The 26,113-nt window shown below is 38.8% G+C and overlaps 1 protein-coding gene across 16 annotated transcripts in view; it reads left to right on the top strand.

Annotated features, from left to right (window-relative positions):
• PTPRM (protein tyrosine phosphatase receptor type M) overlaps positions 1-26,113 on the top strand; it is a 482,698-nt gene that overhangs the window by 392,864 nt on the left and 63,721 nt on the right. For 8 of the 16 annotated variants that reach the window (XM_064507224.1, XM_064507229.1, XM_064507226.1 and 5 more), the window contains 2 exons: positions 105-116; positions 875-1,062. In XM_064507224.1, the coding sequence (XP_064363294.1) occupies positions 105-116; positions 875-1,062 (200 nt within the window). The remainder of the gene's footprint in view (positions 1-104; positions 117-874; positions 1,063-26,113) is intronic. The other 8 variants (XM_064507225.1, XM_064507233.1, XM_064507227.1 and 5 more) reach the window with 1 other exon arrangement.

Here is a 26,113-nt window from a genome sequence, read left to right as displayed (position 1 = left end):
GCAAACATAAAATTACCTGTAATTATTAATGTAGTACTGTTGCTTATGCCCTGTTTCCTTTTTCTCCTCCTCTTTTTTTCTCCTGATATGTATCTTCTTAAAAGTGCCAATCAATGGTAAGTTGCCCATTTGCCCCACGGAAGAGATGTGGAGGGTTGGGAGAGTATGTGTCTCGTACAAATTTTAACCAACCCACTGGGTTCTCTTGTTTGTTGGCTTGCATGTTAGTTGACATTAAACATTCCATGCCTAAAGTGATGGCTCATGATAGACTGTGGTCCTAAAGCATGTTCAGCAGCCAGTCAAGACATCTTTCCTGAGCAGATGACCCTTTGCATTTGTCCTCCTGTAGTTTGTTTTCAAATGTTGTATCAGATTTATGTTTCCATTGCAGTCCTAGCTTGATGAAACCATAAGCCATTTTGTGCGTCTTTTTATTTTGCTCACTCCAAACATTTGCTCTAAATTTGCAGCATAAAATATAGCAGTTCACTAATCTAAGAAGAATACAAGTCCTATTTCATCCCGTGGGACTTGACGAAGTTTCAGAATGAAACTTCTGTGTAGTTTAGAACCACATGCCTGATTTAGAGCTTGTTTATAATCAGCTAGTGTTATTTAAAGCAATCTTATAGTTTGGACTGCTCTGCAATGCTTCCATTGTAGAACCATGGACTTTGCCTCATTCCAATCAGTCTTGCAATTTCCCTGTGTAAACTGCTCCATGGATTTACCTTTATCTGACATAGTCTTCACAGACTGAAGCAATATTGAAGATGTCAGATTTCTGTCATTCCTCTAGAAGTCTGTGTATTTTATATTTTTATTAATAAATGCAAATGAGCCAGTACATTATGAGATATTCTTTTCCTAGATGAAACCCACACGATGGTCAGTGACACAAGCAGCCTGGTCCAGTCCCATACATACAAGAAGCGAGATCCAGTGGATGTACCCTACCAGACCGGACAGCTTCATCCAGCCATCCGTGTAGCTGACTTGCTGCAGCACATCACCCAGATGAAGTGTGCAGAAGGCTACGGATTCAAAGAGGAGTATGAAGTAAGTGTCAGGTGTAATGATCTGGTTATTATGTCATCTGTGCTCTTGGCTTTATCTATCTGCTACCTGTACCACAGAACAGGAAAAATAATTACTTGACCCAGTAAGCTAGTTGCCCTGTGAGGGAAGATATTGAATGGAAAGGATCATCTCTAGAATGAGCAAGGGCTCTGATACTAATGAGCCAGGATGGGGAGTTAGAAGTAAAAACATTTCTGGGGAATTTCTGCCTAATTCTAGTCACAGGTATATTGAAAAAGCAGGTCCACTAGCTTTCTCCTGGAACTTGCCATACAACTGAAAAATGTCGCCTAACTGTGATTGTCTAATCACAGTTGCACGGTAACATCCTAGATATTAGTTTGGAAATCAAAATTCGACAAGCAGTATTACTTGGAATAATAGTATTCACCATGCAGAGGAAGTACACAACTCTTCAGAGAGGCCCGTAGGGCTAAAAACCTGACCTGTGGTGCCTGAACCTTTTCACATTAGCTGGAAGCTATTCGTAATCATTATTTTTCATATATACCTATAGTCTCTCTCCTTTCTTTCTTTGATCCAATTTCTGCTTCTTCATTTCATGCTACAGTGACCTGTTCCTTCCTGTTATCATCTTCTTATTTTTAAATGTCATGACCACTACACCCTGACAAAGACTATAGGAATACAGCACAATGGGCTAAAGTTCCTATCTTCCTTGTGAGATGAGATTTTGTCTAAGTGCAAAAGCAAAGCACAAGCAAATTGCTTGTGCCTCTACTTGCTCTCATGCCCAGAATTAAGGCTAGTATTATGCCTGGCTTCAAAAGCTTAGTTACGCTGAAGAGTCTCAAGGACAATCCATTTCTCTTCCAAATTGTGTGGTTGAATGAACAGAGACTTCTTAGGCTGTGTTCCTTATCTAAAGCAAGGAGTTTTTTGAGACCTTTTAAAATCTCTTCAGTCCAATATTTTAATTGTTAGGATGTGAAAATGAATGTCCATTTCTCTCTCTTTTAGCTCAAGAGTTTAAAGGGTTTACTCATGTGAGTGGTTCTCACATACAAGAATACTCTGGTACAGGTGGATAGGATATCTACAGTGAGTAAAGTTCCCCACAAGATTACAGCTCAATAGGTTTGAAACCAAAAACCAAGTAGCATAAATATATAAAGTCACAGAGGAAAAATACACAGAGTTAGTCCACAGGTTTGGACTATAAATTGTCTGAAATTTCTTAGGAGCATATGAGAAATCATGGAATGATTTTTGATTGCTTTGGTAGGAATATGCACTGCATAAGAATTTGTAGGGTCTGATGTGTAGGTGGACTGGAAGCTCTAAAATACCCTGTTAACTTTTAATATGTGATATGGACTGTGATCCAAGGCAATGTGACCAGGCAAAAAAAATTTGTACCCTACCATGTGGCCCAGGAAGCAGATAAAGATCACCAGCAGCCCATCTCTCCATTTCCAGGAGCAGGCTACATCTGACAGAGGGTAAATTTGCTTCTGTATGCTATAGCATCCATTTATCCAGATGAGGGACCTGTCCAAATTACACTGCATCTCCAACCCAGAACACAATCCTAAGTAACCTTTCTGTGAAAACCAGGATGTGAGAAATGAGAGGAACAAGTATAACTAGGTCTTGCTCTGGTGTGACTCTTACATAGCCAGTGAGAAGAAAATACAGATGCAATTTTAATTCTGTCTTCTTGAAGTAGAAGCCAGCAAGAAAGATCACTTCTCATTCTTTCATCTGATAGAAAGAGAAAGGAAGAGGGACAGCCTGCAAAAGTCATTTAAATTACTTCCACCCTGTAGGACAAGCAACAGTTTCTGTTCTGGGCATGCACAGGGCTGCACTGCCCTAGAGGCTCAATATATCAAGTTTGAGTTTTAAAGATATGGACTAATGCATTCATCGTTGCAGGCCCTTTCGCTGATGAAGTCATTGCTGGTACATTGCTGAGCTTGTGCAAGCGTGCATGCTGCTTGCTTTTTAGAAAAGATGGTGGCTTTTTGGAGTTTACTGTGCTTTGTCATGCCAACTCCATGTTATAACAATTGCTTAAGTATGTAATTGTTTAAACTGGTATTTGTTGTATTAGACTTTCAAAACCCATGCTTCAGGCCTCTTCTAAAGTTCCTGCTGGCAATTTCTTCCCCAAAATGTAGAAAACAATTAATTCCCAGAAGGAGCTAATCAGTTGTCAGCTTTCATTTGTGCAGCTGACTTAAACAAGTTTGTTCCTGTGATTTTTTTTATGACACTTATTTAAAAATGATAGAATTGAAAATTCTTGTCTTTGGAAAAGATTTGTTCATCAGCCAAAACCTTTTATACCAGCATTAAGCCTAGAGGAAAGCTACAATTAACAATTAATTTATATTAAAAAAAAAAAAAAAAGGCGACGACGACTGGAAAATGGAATTTATAATGGAACCACTGACATGGCTTTTTAACTACAGCAGATCAAATGATGCTTCTGAGAAACAATTTCCAGGAAAATCACTTAATTTTAAGCTTACCAAGCTGATGAATGGCAGCCCATTACAGACGGTAGGTGTAGTCATGACTAATGCCAGTAGATGCAATACATCAGGGTGCAGTGTATTAGTAATGGCAGGGAAGTGGAATTTAAAATATTGCAGCTGCATTTGAGAAACTTCTCTTTATATATGGAAATTGTTTACAATCAGAGTGAACCATAACAAGCCACGTCTTTGAGGGGTTTTTTTCTATTGAACTACCTTAGTCTTGCTGTTTTTCCTCTAAATGCAATGAAAAACTGCCCAATATATTCTGGCACTGCTAAGATTGAGGATCTCTTTGTTTACCTTGCTGTCAGATTGATACTGTCCTCTTTGCAAGGTTGGACTAGGTGGTGGAAGAACTTTTTCCTCATAAATTTTCAGAAGGATAACTGTCCAAATGAAAAGGAAGAAATAGTTTGGCAGGGGATTTGTTTTGAATGAAGTTTCATAGACGATTTTTGCTCTAACAAGACCACAGGATTACATAGTCTCACCAGGGAAACAGTTTGAGTCTGAAGAAATTCACACAGGATTCACTCTGAAAATAAATCCGTTGAACTGAACAGTAAGTGAAGTAGCGCATTACCTGTTAGCAGCACTTCAGAGGAGTGAAAGGATACAAAACACTTACTGTCATGCATAGTTATAGGTGCTTTAAAATAAAACTTAATAATTAGCACCACAGTTCAGAATAATTAGGGCTACAGCACACAATCTAAGCACACCTGTGTAGTTTTAAGTCCTACTGGCTTCCTGCAGAAGTTTTTGGTAACAACCAACATGAAGGGTAAAGGTTGAAAAATCATCTTTAAACAAGGGCAGGCTGGTACTTAATCACTTGCTGCTCGACTCTGCAATGTGACTACCCCTTGAGATACTGAGTATCCTCAGATCCCAACATACCAGCATTTGAGAGAATGTAATACTTTGCAGGATTGTGCCTTTTTATTCTTTTTCTCTCAGGAGCTGAGAGTGTTTGAGTCACTATCTCAGAAAATTTTGGCTGAGCATTATCAGGGAAATATCCCGCAGCCTGACACTGTTCCTGTGATGGTCTGAGGGAAGATTCCTGTTTTCTAGGACAGGATCAGGCCCTGAATCTTAAATAAAGCTGTACAAATTCTGATTTTATGTCTAGCTGTGTCTGTAGAGTGAGAGCAAACGCTGGCATGTCCTTAGCAGCATATCAATAACAAGTTCTCTGTCCATTTTCTCATGTGTTTCTCAAGTGTGGAAATAACATAGATACGTTTTTGTAAGCTGTGGACTCAAATGTGAACCTTCATTTACGGTCTAGTGGAGTGTGAATGATTGTAAGGGATTGCACAGACATCTTGAAACTCAGGGAAATTTCCACACAGCTAGTCCATAGTAGATCTTTAAAATCCTTTCAATCCCCCACCTTAAGAAAGGAAAGATTTTTGGCTTGGTCTCAGCAATGTGAGACTGACAGAATAACCTTGGCCTGATTTCACAGGCACCCCTGCACTAATTGTGCATAATTTCATCTGCTCCCCAGTTCGAAAGGATGGGAGAGCTGGTATGGATCATGTAGGAGGACTGCTCCCTCTCCCAGGGTTTGCGCTTTTCAGCACTAATACGCTCATCTCCTTTCTGCATTACAAAAAGAAAAGAAATGGGGAAGGAGAGTAGAAGTGATCTCTAGAATTCATCCCCTTTTTTTCTTACTCTTGCCATCTTTTACTTTCAGACTTCCTAGTTTCACAGTGCTTTACACTTACAGGGTATCTTTCACAAAGTTGTGTATCTGTCAAAAGACTTATGCACACTGCTGCAAAAGAGCAAGTTCATCTCCTTTCTTAAGAGACGGACTAGGCTACTAGAGCCCAGCATAGCTTAGTGTAGCTAGAGTAGAAACAGAGAAAATGGTCAAAATCTAGCTATTTTAAATAGGATTGGCTTTTAACCTATTTCGGGATCTTTGAATCAACAAAAATTTGTGCCTATTCGGTGTAAATTGATTCTTTGCCAAATTAAGCTTCATTGACATAAGACAGCCTCAAATCAATTTCAGAGTGTCCACACAGGAGCTTGGACTGGTTTAACTGAATTGATTTAAAAGCACACCTTTAATTAAACCAGTGAAACTTGGTGTAGCTAAAGCCTTGGGAAATCAATTTCACATTATGTCCATGCCTGGGAGGTCTGAGCTTCCATTATTTCAAAAACAAAGGTTCCTTTGAAAAGCCGGGATCTGCAAATGGTATCCTTATCACATCTACCGCCTTACTGCCACAAACAGGACTCTATCAATACCAGAGTTTAAAAGGTTCCTCCATGTAGCTTTAACATTAAGGCCTTTTCCCCCATTCCCCCTCTCTCTTCTTCCCTGTCCTCCATTCCTGTCCCACACTTCTTTTGCCAAAGTTTTGTGGCAGTTTAACTGTTTAGTCAGGGAAGATTTCATACTGGTATCATTAAATCAGTACTATTCCTAATACGGTGAAGTTATATGCTGTCAGGATAAATTGTACTGATTATGCCCCTTTTATGCTGCATGGCATGCACTCTTGAGAGGTTGCACCAAAGTAACTATATTAATCTCTAAATCACTGCAGTTAAATAGATGGATATCTATGTGGATACAGGCTCAGAGGGCCTATCAAGGTCAGGAACATGAAATATATTATCTAATGTATATTAACCAATTCCTTTTTTAGCACTTCTTAGCACCAATTATAGATTGGCAGCAATATTTTAAAACAGGTTATCTGGTCATGGTCAGTGTTCAGTTACACCTTGGGGGATTGTGATCAAAGGTGATCGTGAAAAAGAAATGAACAATTTGAAGAGAATTTGGAGGTGAGCATTGAGAATAAATGGGGGCGTGAAAGAAATCCTGGCTTCATAGGAACATATTCATTGAAATAGAACTGCAAAAGGTACACGGATAGATGTGCTGACAGTCAATAAAAGCAAATAGCTTTCACAAAGTGTACTTATTGGCCAGTGAAGTATCTGGGGTAAATAGGAAAAGGCTTTAGGAAACAAAACAAGAAAAAGGCTCTTTAAAAACAACAGAATCACAGATCCTCAGTTTTCAGGACAGAAGGTGCTGCAGGCAAGGAGGAAATTTTTCATGGAGGAAGATTACCAGACTTGCCAACTTTAGTTTTCATTTTCTCCAGACCACTGTTAGATAAATGTCTGACATAGGGCAGAAGTCTGATAAAGTTCCCACTTTCTGCTTTCGTGCAAATATGTAACAGAACAGAATTCTGCCACTTGAGCATGCTCCTCCGCTCCTGGCTTTTTTCTGTTTGGTTCTGGTTGGGAGACGAATGTGCTGCCACGTGACAGTTCTTTCTAAATGCTGTGCTTCTGGGGCCCTGCTCTGAAATCTTGAAAATAGTAGGAAGAAATAAGTATTTTGTTGATGTTAGGTTGACACAGGCACTGAGAAGACCCAGCTGATGCTGCTTTTTCTACATGTGTTCACTGTGACAGCAGCTGGCCTGTTTCACCTCCAACCTGTGCATTTTTATCGTGCCTTTTTCCTCATTTTATTTTATATTCTGCAGTACCAGCTGAGACAGTCAATACTACAATCAGTGCAAGTTTTTCTCTATCCCACAAGGCACAAATTACCAAGAAAGCAAAAAGACCCTGGAACATTGGGTGGGAATGAGGCCTTCAGTAAACAGTGTAAATACACTAAGGACAACATCTGTGTCCTCCAGAATTGAGAGCAGGCAACTGTTTGTTTTTCTTTTTTTTCCTCATTTTATTTTTGTAGTAATGAGAAAACTCATCAGAGATTGGAAACGTGACAGAAATGGAAACATAGGTAAAATAGTGGGAATTTGTCTTGTGAAAATGATGCTGAAAATTGTAGGAAATATTCATCTGTAGAAATCATTGCTATTATTTTTGTAGAATCTCATTTGTTAAAATGAGGCCCAGAAAAATCACCTGAATGCCCAGTTGAATCTTGAAGGTCTGGTCTTAAATGTTTGAAAGTGGCAGTGGTCTCATTATAGGCAGCAGAAGTGGTCCCTCCCATACAAAATAAAAGAGAGCCACAGCTTATGGTGATATAAAACTTCTTATGTGATATAGGTATTCCCCCTTTCTCAAAATACTGTGTGCAGAACACCCCGGTTTCCTTAGGTTACCACAGGATTTGCGGCAGCCTTCCGTAAATCCCAGGTGATCTTCTTCCCTGTAGGGTTTGTCGCAGGCTGATGGACACGGGAAGACTTGGCACTGGAGAGATCTGACCTAGAAAGGTCAAAAGCAGTAGTAAAACTGGGCAGCTGCTATGTTCATAAAACACGTTTTGGTTCAGAAACACCAAGGTACTCCAGATCAATACCAAATAGTAGAAAATAAAGTCACCCCAAGCCAGAAACTACTTTACTAGGTAGGTAGCTTGCGTTATTAGTGATACAGCTTCCCAGTGCATGCAGTAGCCCTTTAATTCTTTAATGAGTCTCAGAGCAGAACAGGTGACTTCCAGTCCTTGAACACCAAGAATTGATTCTCAACCATTTTTAGCTGGACAGCAGTTGATGAGAGTTCATCTAGTTTTCCTTCAGTTCAGAGGAGACTTGCAGTTTGCTGAATGTATGTTGGCTTCTCAGCCAGCTGTGTGCAAATCTGAATCTCTCCTTAATAGCTGTGAATTTTCATTCTTAACAGAGTTTGGATGTATGCAAGTAGCCAGTGAAAAATATGTCAGAGTTCTTAGTATCATTGGCACGACACTGCCTTCCTGTCCTGTGCTGCAGTGTGGCTGACTGCCCAGTGATCAAGGTGTCCAGGGAGTTTCTAAATCTCGCTGTTTCCTCCCACTCTTCCTAAATGCCTTCTCTTCTGGTTTAAATAAAAGTGTGTCTATATTCAAAAACAGCTTTCTAATTTGTTTTCTGTTTAAGCAAGTTTAATTAGAATTTATTCTTACAACAGATTATAGATTTAGTGAGGTCATGGCTTCATTGGGTTTTACCTGTTTGGATAAAATTGCAGAAGTGCATATGCCAACATACTTCCATATCCTTAGGATTACCCTCAGTGGGGGCATCTGTTTGTTGATGCTGTGACGTGGCTACTTTTGGTCCTGATCAGCCTGTGATTTACTTGGGTTTGAACCTTCTATTCTCCTGCGCTCAGTAGCCTCAACAGTCTCAGCTGTGTATGATCTCAGGCAGCAGGTATGCCCAATGGGAACAGCTAATACCACCCAAAGTTTTTCTTCATGTGGTTTTACCAGACTGAATCTTGTGTGCAAAATAAAGTTTAGGCTGTCCCAGCAATTAAAGAGGAACACCTGGTGCCTCTTCCATGCATCTTCCAAGACTACCACATCCCTTTAGGCAATGCCACTTAAAACAGAGATTGGCAGTGTTGATCTGTTCGGAGAAGTGTTGATCCACTCAAAAGGCATGAGACATAAATTGCTTTTCAACTGAAAAATCTGAATGTAGTTTGTTGTTATGTAGCAGTTCTGGCAGCTCTTTTAATTGGTCTCTGCCTCTACTGAGTCTGGCAGTCTGGGTGAATGTTACAGTAATCGTATTATGCATGAAGACAAAATCTGTAGTAGTGATTCTGCAGGAATTGTTATTTATTGTCAACAAAAAATGAGCTGTTATCTGTCAATTATCAATGTCCTGAAGCTGTTCTGAGAGTCTCTTCCATGTTTAGCAGATATTTCTTCCATATTTCAGCATAGCTGGCCTCAGCATCAAAGCCATTTGGAGCTGTACATTATAAGCACCTCTGATGTTATTTCTGGTCCTTAATGAGTGAGTGGATGTAAGCATTTGAAATGCATTGTAACTATTGCATGCGGTTGTGTGGGTGTGGCTTTAATCCTTCATTATCTCATAGCAATAAAGATTGAATTTTATTTAGCAAGTTTCTTTCTCTCATCTTGGGTCCAGCAGCCACAGCAGTTTTTCAAAACTTGTAATTTTGCTCCCCTTTTTCCTGACCTATGACTCCATCAGTAGGATCCTTTATTCTCTGAAGACATTACAAAACCTTCCTTAATTTCTTCGGGGGAGATCTGGGGGCATGTTCAATGACAAATAGGAACAATAGAAGAAATAGCTTCTAGGTTTCACTGATTATTGTCAACTTGACACCAAGTAGAACTTTTGAAATCTAGTATCCACATCTGATAACTCCAAGTAACTAACACGGGGGGGGGTTGATGAAAAGAGTTAACCTTTTCCATCTCACTGCTTTCTCAAGTGTTTTGGATGTACACAGACGCGTATGATTATTCTTTTAATAAACAACAGGGCACATGGCTAGTTTAGCATGTGAAATCTGTTACACCATTACTCTCCAGCCTGACTAGTTTTCTTCCCCTTTGGGAAGCCACAGGTTGAGCGACAGTCAATCTGTACTAAGCAGAGTTCTCAGAATATATCTTACTCTGATTATCTGTTAGACAATTCATTTTTGCTGAGCAGTCTTCCTACTATGCTTTGGCTAGTATCAAATCCATATTCTGTAGCTTTTGATTTTGGGGTTTAGGTTCAAATTTAGCCCATTTATGCATCATTATGGACTGTCAAACTCCACTCTAGAAAATTGAATGAAGCCACTGACCTTAATTTCACTCATAATGTGAGTTTCCAGAAGAAAAGGCTTTAATTCTCACAGCTCTAAGGTGGTAGGTTAAACTTTCCAAATGCTAGTGACAAGTATGATTTGAAAGAAAGAAAAGTTTTTGAAACATTGCAGGCTACATACTGTATATTTGCACCACACAGACTTCTTAATTATTCAGATAAGACATTTAATATTTGATCAGAATCTGTAATCTCTTCTTCAGTTAACAGATTATTTACTTTTGAAAACTGCTGATGTACCATACTTTTCCCATTGCACCTGCAAAAATGAATTGGTCCAATTTATGTGCACAGAATAAAATATTGTGCTTTAATGCTCAAGATATTATTCACTACTTCCTACTCGTATAAGCCTCCTTACTTCCTTCATATTTTATTAGTGCCCTTTAAAAAGACATAAAAAATCAGTCACGTAGTTATTCCATTTTAAATTATGCAAATGATGTTAAATGTAATTATAATCTATTCTTTATTAATTATAAATACACTCTGTGTGTTTTCTATGGATTGCATTTATTCACTACAAATAATTAGGCATTTTAGTCTATTCCTGGTTTCATGACCAGAACATTATTCTTGGCTGTTTATAAAGTCAGAGGAACACTTTTCAAATCAAATTAGCATAATTTAGCTATTAGTAGTTTTAATTTAGGAGCAGTTTATCCACAGCATACCTAAACTATGCATACATTTTCTATAATGCCTTTGTTTTAAATAAGTTAAAACAGCCATTCTAAATTTTTCAGGAAACGAATATTTGTATTCTTATGTAGCCTGTGGCTTGGTGTATCTTTTAAAGTACTTTTCTAACTGGAACACCAGGTTGTTCTTACACGTTTTCTCAAATGCTTTAGTAATCATCCTGTTAACAGAGCAAATGATCAATCTTTTCCAGCGGGAATGATTTTACATTGCAACATGCTGATTTGATGGGCCCACAAAGTTCTGTGGGAAAAGTTAAGTCCTCTGAAATTGCCGTGGGCTGTAGCTGAGCAGAGGAGTGGGCGGGCAAGACTCCTTTCTCTTCTGCTTTCTTGTCTTCTTCTCTGTCGGGCTCTGCCACATCTCACCGTGATAGCTGCTCGCTGAGTTACCCGCCGTGGCGGTATCTCAGCAATGCCCCTGCACAGAAGGTTGTTGGGCAATTGCTGTGCCCCGACTCTTTGGCTCTCTCACCGTCATTTTATTTAGCAGTTAGAGGTGGCCCTGGCTCCTCAGCCACTGGAGACAAAGAGGACATAGTGTGCCGAACAGCTATAAGAAGATACAGGCAACTTGGTCAGCCAGGAAAAAGGAAGGAGGGCAAATGCTCATTTTACACAGGTGACAAAGAGGAGGAGGGCAACTGTGGGATGAAATTGCCCCCTAGGCAAGAAGCTGGTGGGAAAACTGGCATAGCCATGGAACCAGAGCAGCCCAGGAGGTGGGCAGAGAGAACGGCAGACTGGCTTGGGGGATTTTGTAAATACTGCCAGTCAGAAATGACGTGATAAAAATGCAACCACGTAAAAGTTGTTGGAGTCACTGGGTTGGAGGTTCAGTTCAAGACTGATGAAAATTCACAATATTGACACTTCCTCACAGGGCAGAAACAGCGGAGGGAGTGGTTCTTGCCTGTGCAGTAATAACAGCTCTTAATATGTAACAGAAGGGAAGCTGTTATATGTACAAGAGAGCGCTCTGAGTCTCTAAGAGAGAGACTCTTTCCATGCTTACACCACATGCCAAAGGGAGGTGGAAGGAGTAAGGACCTTCTGCGATGCACAGGGTGAAACTCTTCAGAGGCAGATGTCACCATGGCTGTTCCACCGCCTTCTGCTCTCCAAGCTAGTGTGCAGTACAGGAGGCAGCAAACTGTCCTCTTTTTAGAGGAACTACAGATTTTTGTCTATACCTTCCCTCAACAGCTCCAGAAAGTTTCCCTTCCAAATACCTCCTAATAATTGCTCTGGGAAGATAGGAGCTTCTATGCAGTGCAGTGTAGGTTCCTGTATTAAGCAAAAAGTTTAAAAGTGTGTGATTAATCCACGTGATGGCAACAGGAATACTTTGCCCTTGATGCTTAAATACTTGGCTGTATCACAGAGCTTAGAGTTTCAACATGAGAAACTATTGCCATTCAGATTGTTTACAGGAAACACCTACACAAGTGATCCTTGTGCTTTTCCTTACCAAGAATGATGACACATCAGCAACAAAATTCCAGTATGACATAGCAAATGTTGAAAAGCGAGGGCCAGATCCTGTATCTCTTACTCAAGTAAGAGTATTAATTCAGCCACCTCCAACCCCACATGAACAGTTTAGGGAAGAAACCAAGCGACTTAAAGAAATGGGGAACAACTTATAGTGCAAAGGTCTTTTTAGATTTTTATGACCTTCTGAGATCCTCTAAATTGAAGTATGACTGTCAAGTTGAGACAGATGCTTTTTAATCTTGAGAGAGAGCACATATACAAGAGTTTTTCTATCTATTGTGATACCAGTATTGCTCTTCAAAGCACTGTCAGCCATTATTCGCCATCAGAATGGTTTAGTGCATTGTTGGCATGGAGAGTATTTCAGAACATTGTTCTGTGCGTTTGGTTCTGATATCAGCTGAGCTTTTGTTCACTTAGCTTTGATTTTTATCTGCAGCTGTTTCTATTTATCGTTGGTGTCATTGGTCAAGTTGGACAAATAATAACTTCAATAAAACTAAGCATTTGCTGTTTGTGGTTTTGCTCATTCAGCCGCTCACACTTCAACTCTAGCTTTTCCACTCTGCATAGCAGTGCCAGTACACAGCTTCTGCAAAGTTGGCATAAGAAACTACATATGGCTTCTGTGAGTAAGGAAAGCCTTAGAGAGGCTCAGAGTCACCTTATCAGCCCCAATACCGAATCTCTACCTTGCTTCCAAGATGGTGAAATATCACTCATTCCTGGCTGCTGTAGTATCCCCTTAGGATTCTGAGCCATGCCAGAGATCAGTGTTACTTCTGTAATGCTAATAACAATTATTCATTATTTCTTATAACGTAGGAAATCTGGAGCACCCAACAAAGCTATTAAGCAGCAGGTTTAAAGTGAACAAAAGGAAATATTTTTTCACACAGCACATAATTGCATTGTGGAGCTCATTGCCTCAAGATGCTGTGAAGCCAAAATTATAAATGGGTTCAAAAATGGGCTAGACAAATTCATTATTAAACACAATGGCTGTGTGCAGTCCCTGGCTGAGGAAGAGATTGCTCAGGAAAGCCACTGATTGCCAGAAGCTAAGAGGGTATGCTGGGGGAAGATTCACTCTCTATTTGCGCTATTCTTCATACTTTCTCATAAACATCTGCTACTAGTCACTGTCGCAGAAAAAATAATGGGCTGTGTGGACCTCTGGTTTGACCCAGTATGCCTGTTAACAGACATAAAAAAAGAAAATAAATCAATGCTTCTGTATATACAAAGCAAAAAATGTGATGTGAAATGGCGATTTTTTTTTACGTACCGGTAGTCAAGTTTATAGGCCTAGCATCACATTAATTTATAAAGAACAGAAAGACTTCTTCAAGTTGGCTAGCATCCTCTTTTAGTTCTTTTACTTTAGCCACTCTTCCCTGGTTCACTGTCTTGCTATTGGACGGTGAAATGCAGGACAATGATTCTGTAAAGGATAAGAGAAAAAAAGAAATACGATTGGTTTACATTCGGAAACCAGAAATGGTTTACATTTAAAATGTATGGAACTGCTGTGTGAAGGCCTAATCCTGGAGTCAGATTCTGAGCAATGCTTTATTCTGCAAAGAATCTTGTTTACATTAGTTAGGCCCTTTCAGGAGAGTGGTTGAACTTCCAGCATATAGAGGTAGTGGCATTAAAGTCTAATGTAGGCACTTCTCGCCTTTTCGAGAGCAAAAGGGGACAGTTATATGAACTTTGAAATTAAACAGGGTGAGTTTCCAAACCACTGAAAAGCATTTGTTTTGGTTTTGCACTGGGACGGACTTTTCAAATCTAAGCAAGTTTGATGTCTTGCTGCTTTGCTAGTCATTTTATACACATTTCAATTTTACAATTGAGTTTTTCATTGTCTCTTCTTTTACAACATCACCAGCTTGAATTTTACCTCTTGATGGTTACATTGTGAATCAAGTCTATAGAACTGACAGTAGGTAGAACATACAAAAATACCTGAATTCAAGAAAAGTCATGTAAATTGTACATACTTTTTGTATGTTTAATTGTAGATCTCGTTAGAAATTGGCATATTTTCCCTCCGTTTGTCAGTTCTTTGCACAGCATTTGTGTTTGTTTTACTGTTATTTACTAAGCACATGTAACTCTGGCATACAAAACTAAAAATGGTCATGCTATCTGCAGCATTCAGGGCTTCTATAAAGTTTGACTGTTTTGTGGATTACTTTTTTGTTTCTTGTCAACTGAGACTATGTGTTTGCTACTTTTTCTGTGCCGTCTTTTTCCAAAACACTATCATTCTGCTATAAATTGATTTGTTATGTTGCTGAGGTAGAAGTGGCCTCACTGGGAAGACAACATCTTTCTTGTTGACAAAGCTAGGAGTATGTTTTCTTTTAGCCCAGGTATGCTTCAGTGGAATTGCCTTAAATATCTTCAAAAAGGATCAGATTAGATCTTTTTAGCCCTGTTCCAAGGGCCAAAGAACTAGCAAAACTAGGAAACTTTTGATCTTTCTAGCTACACACGGACAGAGCCTACGCTCCTTCCCCAGATATGCTGCCGCCAGTGCCAGGAGCTTTCCCCGCAGATAGGGCTTTGCCTTTCGCTCCTCCCCTCCTGGGTGTGGGGACCCCAAATCTCACCTGCTGACCACCACAGGAGAATGAGGTGAAAACATTCATAGTCCCACAGCTATCACAGGAATACTCAAAAGCATTGAGATAGGGTGCAACACTGATAGATAATTATTTATACCACACGTACCTTCGATGTGTGTGATTTCGAAAAGTACCAAATTATGAGACATGCTACAATTTTTGTGTTTCTCTATGTGGTCCAGCCCTTCCCTACTCTGCATTTCTCACCCATGCTCTGCCACTGCTACCTCCTTCTCCTGAGTACAGGGGCAGGGCGGTGCGTGTGGCTCCCCCTCTCTAACACAGGGAAAAGTGAGGAGCAGGAGGCGAACTACACTCCTACTTTGCTCCGTTCAGCTGGCAACACTCTTGTTTCCCCCAGAAAAATACTTGAGCAGATGTGCTGATTTTGGGGCCAGGGTGCAGAAATAGATATGGGAAGGGGTAGTACTAGGATAGGGAATTCTGCATCTCCAGGATTGAGGGAGGTTAAGGTCACCTGTTCATGTGTCCTAGTTCCCCACTTTTGCAGGGGAATAACAAGTCCCAGAGTTCCTGTAAACCTGACTGACTGATCCAGAAGTTTAATACTACCTCAATTTTTTATGGTGTCATAAAAGATTCAAATGTTGCTATCCACATGACTGTTTTAGACTGGAGGAACCATGTATTGGAGTAGTCAAGGTTAGCAATGCAATAATATAAAACTGCAAAAAAGGTTGCTTTCCTCTCTACTTTGTCGGAAAAAGGAGAAAAAATCATGATGGAAAGTATTATTGTTAATGGCAATAACAGAGACCACATTTTAAAAAGATGAAGATGCACATGCTTAAAGCAGTAAAGTGCTCACTTCACCATACAGTTCTGGCCATGCCTGGAAAAGTTTATGCATCTTCTAATGAAAGACAGAGAAGCTACCTTGGTTTGTGCCAAAATTCATGTTGGTGTCAAATCAAATACTTTTATTTTAACTGACATGGTACATTCAGATGCCAGCTATGATGACTACAGTGCAGATACTGAGAATAATAACTTGCCAGTCCAGCTACTCAATACAAAAAAGCAAGCCATGCTTATTTTGGGTATTGTCTTGGATATACTTTTAAACAGATTGTTATGGAACTAAGCCTCAACTTTAAGAGGTTGACACTAGCTCAGGAGGGAGCTAGTGCACCCACCACCATGTTACAGGACAGACTTGCACCAAGTTCAGGCTACTGAAAAATTTTTCCTGGTACTTTAAATGCCATTAGCAGTGGGATACTGTAAAGATGGCAGAAAACCTGAATTTCGGGTTCACTGAGGCTGAATCAGTTTACTAAGCCATGTCCAGAAGTGTCCCAGAAGCTTATTTCATTTTGGAAGACAGATCTTTTCTTGCAGCTTTTCTTAGGTAATTCCAGAATGTTTCTGGGTTGTCATGGAACTTAGTGTGAAACCTAAATTTAGTCTGAAATTTAGTCTGAAACCTTAAAAAATACTGTATCCCATGTCCTGTGAATCACTGGTATCCGGAGGGTGTCCTAATCACTGAACCATCAGGAAAAATTGCAGCACCAAAATCTGCACTGAAATGACTCCTGCCTTCAGCATTAAAAAAACAAATGGGGACATCATACCCAGTTCCAAGAGAAGTATCCATTTCTGAAGGCCCTCAATAGAAACATGTGCTTCCCTATTGCCTAAAATTTGGTTTTGGCACTCCTATTAGGGACTTGCTTATAGCCTATGTTCTCCCTAGCACTCCAGCTGGCAAGTCTAGTCCCTTTTGAACTTACATCTGTGAACCTCATAGCAGTAAGTCTTCCCCTGTCATTGGGTGCTCGTCACAGGAGCTGGGACTTCCACCAAGTGTCAGAACTGCAGTGCTTCAGTGCCAAGTCACTCTTGTCAATCTAGCTCACTCTTCGTGGTTTTCTCTGGTTCCCCTGCTAGAATTTGGCCTGTGGAGTCTAACAATACTTTTATTAATAAGAAATCTGGTAAATATGGACTTTATAGATTATTTTAAACAATTAGTAATTGGCTTAATGAGAGACAGATGTGTGGGATCTTTGTATTGTCTTATAAGGGAAATATTTATATAGAGACTCAAATTTTTAAAAGTTTTGTTTTATGGAGGGATGCAGAGAATAAAGGCATCTGCTGCTATTCAGCGGAGCTTTTATAATGTTGGCTTGCTTCAATTAATCTAGCTCGAGTGCAGTGTTCTAATGAAAGGAAATGTAGAATAAAAATGTAGAGCTGCAATGTATATAGATCTTGAAATGTCCGTGGAGAGCTGATAAATTGCTATATTTTGCTCAGTTTATGCAAAAGAGAAAATGAAGAAGCAGATTGCAAAAAACAAAATTATACATCAAGTCATTAAATCTCACTGTTCATTACTGAAGAATTGTTTTGATACTAAGCAAGATCAGGACTGAACAAAAGACTTGCTAGGTGACATGTTTGTAAGAATCCTGCATCAGAAAAAAATCCACAGCGTAATGTCATGGGTGTGATGTAAGTGCAGAACTATTGTTATTCCTTTTTCTATTCTTAGAGTTATGAATGTAAACAATATTTTGCACTTTTTTTCTTTGTGACTGACCCTTTATTTGTTTGTCAGGTTTCTTGCTGGCTTTCTTAATCCAGCTGCATCATAAAATGGAACTTGTCACTTTTCAGCCACACAGCTCCTTTACTCCATAAACAACTCATCTTCATGTCTTCATCATATTGTCCTTATAAGAAAAATACTGTCCTATGACTCAAGGGTACTTTCCTTCCTTTTTTTGTTCAGGTTTTTTTTTTTCTGTTTTTGTTACGTTTGGTTCATTAGGTTCCTAAACTGTGCTGTTGCTTGCACATAGCAAAGTCAATGGAGAAACTAGAGGAGAGAGGGACATCCTTGTTGCACATCTCTCCTATAGTAATTGATGGCACTCAAATTGCCATCTCCACTGCTATTGCTGGATATTGATTTTTTTCTGTTAGGTAGTCCAATACTGATTTCAATTGCAGAGTATATTTTCTGAATGTATTCTGTTTGAGTGGTACCCAATATGGAGGAAGAAGAGAAATTTTCACTGGGACAGTCAGAGATCTCCATTATATTTCACATGGTCTGTATAGGTTTGGAAGATTTCTAACAGCTCTTTAAATTTTCTTTATCAGACGTCAGGAATATTCTAGCTGATTACATTGAAATAGAGTTGGACAATCCAAAAAAGCAACTGTGGATACATTCTGTTGCAAAGCTGTCACTTGTGTATTCTGTTTTTACTGATCTAGTGACAAAATACTAATATCACATACCTGATGTCAGATTAGTGATCCAGAAGGGATCCTCAAGTGACAATCTGTATGGATAGCAACCTCTTTTTCCCCTCCTTCATTATTATTCCTTCATTATTAAAGCGATGCAGAGTCCTTCCACCTCACTTTATCCACTAGGTGAGTCTGGCCCATTTCAGTAGCCTGTGATCCCATGTATTATATATTTGAATAAACTGCTCTTAGGCATGGTTGATGAGTTGCTCCAGGGATACCTCTCTTGGAATTAGGAAGTGCCATATATACATTTCAAGTATCAAAATAGGACTGTTCAGGTTGGTGGGCTGCTGCTATTCGTTAGTGCGTCTAATCAGACACTGTTCATTCTAACAAGTATTCAGGAGGCTCTATTGAAACCCTGCTGTCCACTAGTATGCAGTGAGCATGCTAAAAATACTTAGATTAACAACGGACAGCAACATGCATCATCATCATCAGTTAGTACCAATGCTGTTTTTATGCTAATTATCTTTACATACTCTTAAATACTTCTCTGCATTATACTTGCAGCGAAGTTTCTGAGGGAGATGCGGAATTGTCTAGGACCAACACCATTTTTTTTCAAAGCTTCCCTCCTCCCACTCCCTGCCAGTAAGTGTGTTGTTGTTCAAAATGGAAAATGATTCTTCCAGGAAGAGGTCGCAGAATGACAGCCTTTGGAGGGATGTTTGGGAAAAGGAGACCTAGCTTTAAACCCGGAGACTGGTTTTTCAAGTAGAGAAGCAGCAAGAACTCACAGTGCCATGGAGGCATTCGGTGGCTCTAGTGTCACCGCTACCACTCTCGCCCAAGCCAAAGAGTGCAGCCAATGATAGTCACTGGACCTGGATGCCAGCCAGGCAAATTGGGAAGTAAACACATAGCTTTAGGTAGAAGGAGATCCTTTTCTTTAAAGCAAGGAAAATGCTGGGCTAAAAGATCAGTTCTAGAAGAAGGAATAAATATTTTTACATATATGAGCAAATAGTGTGTTTGCAAACACTGAGGCAGACATCAAGGCTCCAAAGTTTCCTGTGAAGAATAAGAAAAGTAATGAACCAGCACAATGAAGTGCTATCATTTTTCACAAGGGCTCTGCAAGTATGCCCTTGTCTGCCTTAGCCTGCCATAGTCCTCTTATTTCCCTTGAAAAGTGCTGTTTTATCCACTGGCAGAAACAAGAGTGTGCAAAAGATCTGTGTTCCATCTGTGCAGGCCGGTGTACTCAGGCTTTTATCTTGTAGTTTATTATGATGTCAGTGTCTCCTCTTAGCAGAATTAAAATATTATTATGTGAGCTTTGTTTCTTTCTTATCTTTTATCCAAACTATATTATCCGGAGTGGCCTAGACAGACTCATAAAAGCCCTTGAGGCTCACTTAGTGAGCAGACTCGGAGGGATGCTTTATCACTTCTGAAAGATTAGATCAGCTGCATGTACATTGCAACTTGGCTGAAGATAGGAGAGGTTTTGTTCACTTTTCAAATTCACCTTTTCTTTCTTTTGTTTCCTTTCTCCACATGTTGCTTTCTGTTATTCCAGGGAACTCTGTTACGTTCCAGATTTTTCCAAACTCTGTGGTTCTAAATCAAAAACAGCATGTCTATACAGAGGATTTTAAGATGTTATCACATTTCCTGTGCTTGGGTCAGCTGATAATGTAGAGAGTCGGGGAGTTTTTGTGAATTCTGAGCTCAGCTCAGGCTATCTCAATTACAATCAATTACACACATTTATTCAGGTAAAATGAGGAAGAAAAAATACTACTGGCCTAGTTAGACGTGTCAGAAGCCACCTTTCTCATCAACTTATGTGTCCACCAGGTCAGTGTTGATCACCTTTCATTAGAGACAGTCTTCAGCAAGCAGATGACATGCACAGTCATTAAATAAATAGTACTTACTCAAACAATATAGTTACTCAAAAGTAGTAGTGTCCTGGCCTACAGTTTTGATCAAGTCCTATTGCCATGGAAAATAACTGGTATACTTCCCACGTACTTCAAAGTGAATTTCTTGGAACCCTTAAGCCTCGTTTGATGAATTACATAGAGTATGTAGGCAATGAGCAGAGTACTTCTTATCAGTAGCTACATAAAACATCAGGGATCAAAAAGTTATAATGACTACAACATAAAGCTTACTACTTCAGTGAAACGCATATTTCTTTTGCTTTTCTTCTTACATTAAAAAATGCGGTTGTTTCTTTTTCTTTTCTTTTCTTCTTTGCTGGATTTTAACCCAACTGCAAACTCTTCTTTTTACTGTAGGAAGAAAAAAAACAGTAATTCTTGCCTACTTTTTTCACAGCACATTGTATCATTATGTTCTCCTTTAATGACATTTCATTAGCTATTTGAAACCATTCCTTGGGGCAAGCTTTTATTATTTGTAAAGTAAATCAAACATCATAGTGCTAATCTTTAGGAAGAAAAATGGGCTAGAAGAGTCAGAAGAAATATTTAAGTTTTCTGTTAGATCTTCTTTTGGAATTAAAGTGCTCAAAAAGATCCAAAATAGTGTTCCCGAAGGAGGAGCTCTAGGTATCTAAAACCATTTTCTAGAATCCACATGTCAGTTAACATTTCTGAGTACTTTGGACATCTCTCCCTTTGTTAGAGGTGAGAAAGGTAGTTTTTCAAAGATGAGGGCAAAAGAGACCCATTAATATGGCAGTGAATTTTGTTTTGTCCCCTCACTAAAGAATGAGCAAGTCATAATTAGATGTTTGCGATGGCACCTTGGATGCCTGCATTAGCTGACAATTGATGTCTCAGCCTTCATCCAGTACCTTAAAGTACCTCTCCTTTTTGGCCTCATTCAAACCATATTGCAGTGATCAGGCTGAGTATTTGTGCCTGTCATTTTTGCTATTTATATGTTACCTTTCCGGAAATGGTAGGAAAGTATTAACTTAGAACCTATCACAAAACCTTTATCCACACATTCAGTGCACTGTATATAACCTTGAATCCTGCACTTCCGGTGTAAATATCTGTGTCTTGGTAAGTAGAAATTCTCATTAAGAAGTAAAATAAGTCTGTACCATCTTTTACAGGTGTAGTGTACAATTGACACATGTAATTACATCCTTTGGAACAATGTAGGGGGGAGGCTAGGAGATAGCAGAGTTACTGAATAATGAAATGGATAATTTTGCACACAAAAGGATGGATAATGCCCATGTGCTGATCAGTGTCTTTCTGTATTTCCGCAGAAGAAGTTTCCTATCAAAGCACAGAAATAGTTGCTATTCAGTGGAGCCTATATTGACTCATTTTATTGTTTTACAGACTTATTACAGTCATGAGCATTTCTCAAGTTGACTGCTTTCTTGAAAATGTGCAAGGTGTGATAGTTGTGAACAAAACTTTTCATTACATATTATATTAAAATGAAAAGTGGGAGAGGAATGGGGAGAATTACTTATGAAAATCACACATGCTGTACATGGAGACCATTTGTTAAATCTTCCAAAAGCAGGAAATCTATTTTCATAAGAGGAAATAAGTACTGCTTGAGACTAACTTTATTTTTTATTTTTTTACAAACAAATTGAAAATTATATATCCTGTACATTAGTTACAGTGCAAGCGTATGTATTGTACCCAGAGGGTCCTTTCTATGAAAAAGGATCATAAAATCCCAACAACATACTATATTTTCCTGCTGGAGATAAATCTGGAAGATTAATGAGGTTAAGTTATTGCTAACTGGTATGCCAGGGGATAAGTTTCTAAATTAGAATTTGAATTGTATGTTCTATTGCAGTCCTCTTACTAATTCACATTTCACCGCACTTCTAAAACCTTTCCTTAAAGGGAAGTCTTAAAGAATTTGAAAGGAATAAAACTAATGGTGTTCTTAAAACTTAAGTAGGTAGAATGCAAATGGCTCTGAAAACTTATAGAATTTAAGTTGTCTATCAAATTTTCAGGCCACTCTACAGAATGTAAAGAGATTTACATTCCCGCTGTTGCATATTAGAAGAGAACTTCAGATACAGCTCTATTAGGTACCAAGATAAAAAATGATATCAATATATCTCATAAATATGTTGGTTTTAAAATTATATGGGAAGTGTGTAATTCTTTGTTAATTACTATAGACGTACTCCCTGACACTTGCTTTTACAATGTCGTCGTGGATTAAGACCAAGTGACAGAGTGCAGAGACTAAGTGGGCTCAGATACCAAAATTTTTGTCGCAGATATAAACAGTTTTACAAATTACATGATTTCCCTGTTCCATGGGAGAGAGGACACAGTCCAGGAGAGAAGTCAGATGGGTCAGGGCAGCGGTTCCAGCCGTGCCATGTGTCCTCCTTCAGCTGTGAATGCCTTTGTCCTGTTGGACATCTCCAGAGGTCAAAGAAACAATCCCAAGTCCTGGTGCAGGACTCTCCAAGAGACCCCAGGTACCATCAGTTGTAGGATTGGGTAGGGAATACCCAGTTCTTGATTGTCTCATTCAAATTCACTTGGCACTTAAGAGCCAGCTGTTGCCACTGTTGGTGCTCACGATCTGCTCATCTCAAAGGTGCTGGACACCTTTGCAACTTCCACAGTGACTGACAGGTTGTTTATCCATAAGTTACTTCTCCATTCTTATAACTAAGGTATTCTCTTAACCTACAGGGTAAACTAGAGTTCATCTACATAAGCTACCAATATTGTCAACTGCAACTAACTTTTGCTAACTGCTGCAAGTATCTGTCGTTAAGATAGCATGCCAGAGCAGTTTCAACATTTTAATATGATTTCATTATACAGCTATAGCTTAACTAGATTAGTCAGCTGTCAAGGGAATACCGAAGTATTTTGAAGTCAGTGACTTTAAAAATACAACTGTTTTAGAAATTGAAAACATCTTGCTTCTGAAAAAGTCTCAACCGGTAAGCCATGCTGCAGGTAGCCAGAGGAGGAGCTAGCAGTTTCCTTTCCATTTCTTCAACATTTAACGTAGGCAATAATTATGATGACCAGGAAGATTTTTGCTCTTCTCCTCATGTGTTCTATAGACTAACATAAATGCACCTGAGCAGGAAAAGATTCTTTTTCCTACCACTGGCAACTCTTTATGCAGACCTTTGTGCATCTATTAATGCATAGATTTGTTTGTTTGTTTCTTTTTTAATCACTTCAAGGAGACACAACCGTGTTAAGGAGCAACAACCCAAAATAATAATAGAGAGTCACTGCAATTGGGACTATAACGCCGTATCTTCTTTAAGGCTGGTTTGTGCCTTTTCTCTCACATTCAGAGACCCTTACAGAAGCTACCGACCTAATTTTGCAGAAAATTCCTAACAGAATGGGGAAGTTTGGGAGAAGACATCAATATATTCTATTTGAAGCAGTCTTCAGTGTGGTTTTTCCCCTTCCATTTTCAGACCTAGGTTAGAGTAATGCATTGATAAGTGCTTTATAAATGCTGAAGGCAGTTTACATTGATTAGATAGATTTTCACATTGACTCTTGCAACAGACAGTTTTCAAGGACAGGCAGAGTAAAATGTTTTTTAAATTCCATTATTTGAAAACTGGACATAATTCTCGATGATTGAAGCTGACAGAAGAAAAAGCTGATGGTGAATATATTCTCTGGTGGCCCACTGTCATCCACAAATGCTTTAAGTGACCAAGGCAATGACTGGAGTAAGAAGAGTTGCTTGCATACAGTGGGTTGCCATCAGTGAAATTGTTTACTATTGCTCTTGGGGTGATCTATTACTTGCAGGTGATGCATTTTCAATGATAAAATCTTTCCTTAAAGTGACGAAGATTTAAAATGTTGTTTTACAGTTTGGACCTCTCTGCGGTTTTCTCTAACATAATGATCCATGATCGTTCCTGCTCAATTCCTTAAGAATCTAAGTCCTTAGTCATAAACAAAATGAATGTGATAATTTCACTTCTTTTTTTCAAATTCCAGGAGATGTTTTTAAGTAACAAGAACACCCTCACCTGCCAGAAGTTTTGCAGATTCTGAATATTTTGAAAAGCCAATGAACTGGCAGATATACAGACCTTATAAATCTTGCAGTTTTCATTAAATGAGCCTGAAGGTCCTTCTCCTCCAGACATTGATGGAATTGCTTAAAGTAAAATATGTATTTATTTTGCAAGGGGCTGTAAACACATTATTCCCATTAGATACAAAGAAGAGCCTACCACAAAACTAGGATCTTAACTCAGAGTTTATTAGGTGCATTTCTGCCATCTGACATCGTATAGACTGGACACAGCTGTCATAAGGGACGATAGAGATATATAATTAGGTTAAACTAGTGACATTTCTTCACTATCCAATTTAGGGAATTTTACGCATTTAATTTTGGTGCAATTCAAAGAACAGAAGTTTCTTAAATAGCTAATTGAGTTTAGAAAAGGGCCTACCTTAGTTGTCTGTTCTGGCTTAAAGTAGGCAGTGAAAGTAACTCTCTGCATTTAGTTTCAGAAAAGTCCAGAGGCATTTATAACTGAATATGACGAAGAACACATTTTGTTGAAGTGCATCTCAATCTAATTATTAAGAAATGCCAATGGAAAAATGAATATAAGCAATGGAGAAACTTAGTGTCACTTCAGGAAAATCAGGTGCCCAAATTGACATCATAAAAACTCATACATTTAAAAACAAATCCACAGATTAGACTTAAGACTGTTACACAGTAAAATACGCATTTTTTGCTACCTGTGAATAATATGTTTGTTTATTATGTAGGCAGAGCAGGATTTATGATGTCCTTAACTTCTTATTTCTTTGCTTGTAAAAGCTTGCATTTTGTAAATGACATGATAGGAGACTACACTGTTGTCACCTAGCAACAATGAAGTATTTTTTGAAAAAGTCACTTGGCTTTGGATTAATAATAAAAATAGTAATTCCACACAACACTTTACATTTGTAGCTCTTAAAGTGCTTACAAAGATGCATTAGTTTTACTATCCTTAATTTGAAGCATGAGAAACTAGGATAGAAAGTGTGTTGCCAGAAATGACAGTCCAAGGAGCAACAAAATGTATCTTGAAGACTTCATCTTATTCCCCTTGTTCCAGCTTCTTCAAACTGTACTTTTATATAGGTCCTTTCCAATATTTTCTATTCTTATGAATTTCAAATGAGAAAAGGGAATAATTCAAAAAATCAGTATTTGCAATGATTATCTCCCTCTCTTATTTGAGATATTGCAGTTATTTTCTAGTCTAAGGGTCACAGTGAATTAGCCCTTGGCAAATATTTAATATTTAATGGAAACCACTGCAGCATTGAGGTAAAGCAAGCAAAAGCTTCACATTCATCCTAAGATGGTCCTGTTGCTGCATTATTGACCAGTTCTTATGTTGCAAGTAGAGCAGTGCTGTATTTTTCAGTTGCTTTCAAAAACTGTTTTATCTTGATTATTAAAATATTTTCTAATAACAGAAGGAGAATCTACATTGCATACTGAAGTGTCTGGTGTAACAACAGCTGGTTTGAAAAGTGTTTCATTTTGCAAGTAGATCATGGGGGCTGGGTACCTGAGGTCTTGTGTGATTTGGGTTAAAGACATATGTATTTTAAATGATTTGAGAAATGCCCTGCACTCATTTAAAGTTCTCCATTACCCTTGCCAGACATTTGGTGGAATGAAGCTGCTTGGGAGCATATATCTTCCTAATAGTCCACATTTTTAAGGAACTTTACAGGATGAATTAGAATGAATAGCAACTAAGATAATGTGTGGACTGCTGTGCAGCACTGTCCCCAGAGAGTGATACGTCAGGAAAGACATTAAAAACATTTCTGGAATGAAACTTCTATTTCTCA

Source organism: Dromaius novaehollandiae, chromosome 2 (genome assembly GCF_036370855.1).
Source record: "Dromaius novaehollandiae isolate bDroNov1 chromosome 2, bDroNov1.hap1, whole genome shotgun sequence".
Taxonomy (NCBI): Eukaryota; Metazoa; Chordata; class Aves; order Casuariiformes; family Dromaiidae; genus Dromaius; species Dromaius novaehollandiae.
This window is presented reverse-complemented; position numbering and strand designations above follow the sequence as displayed.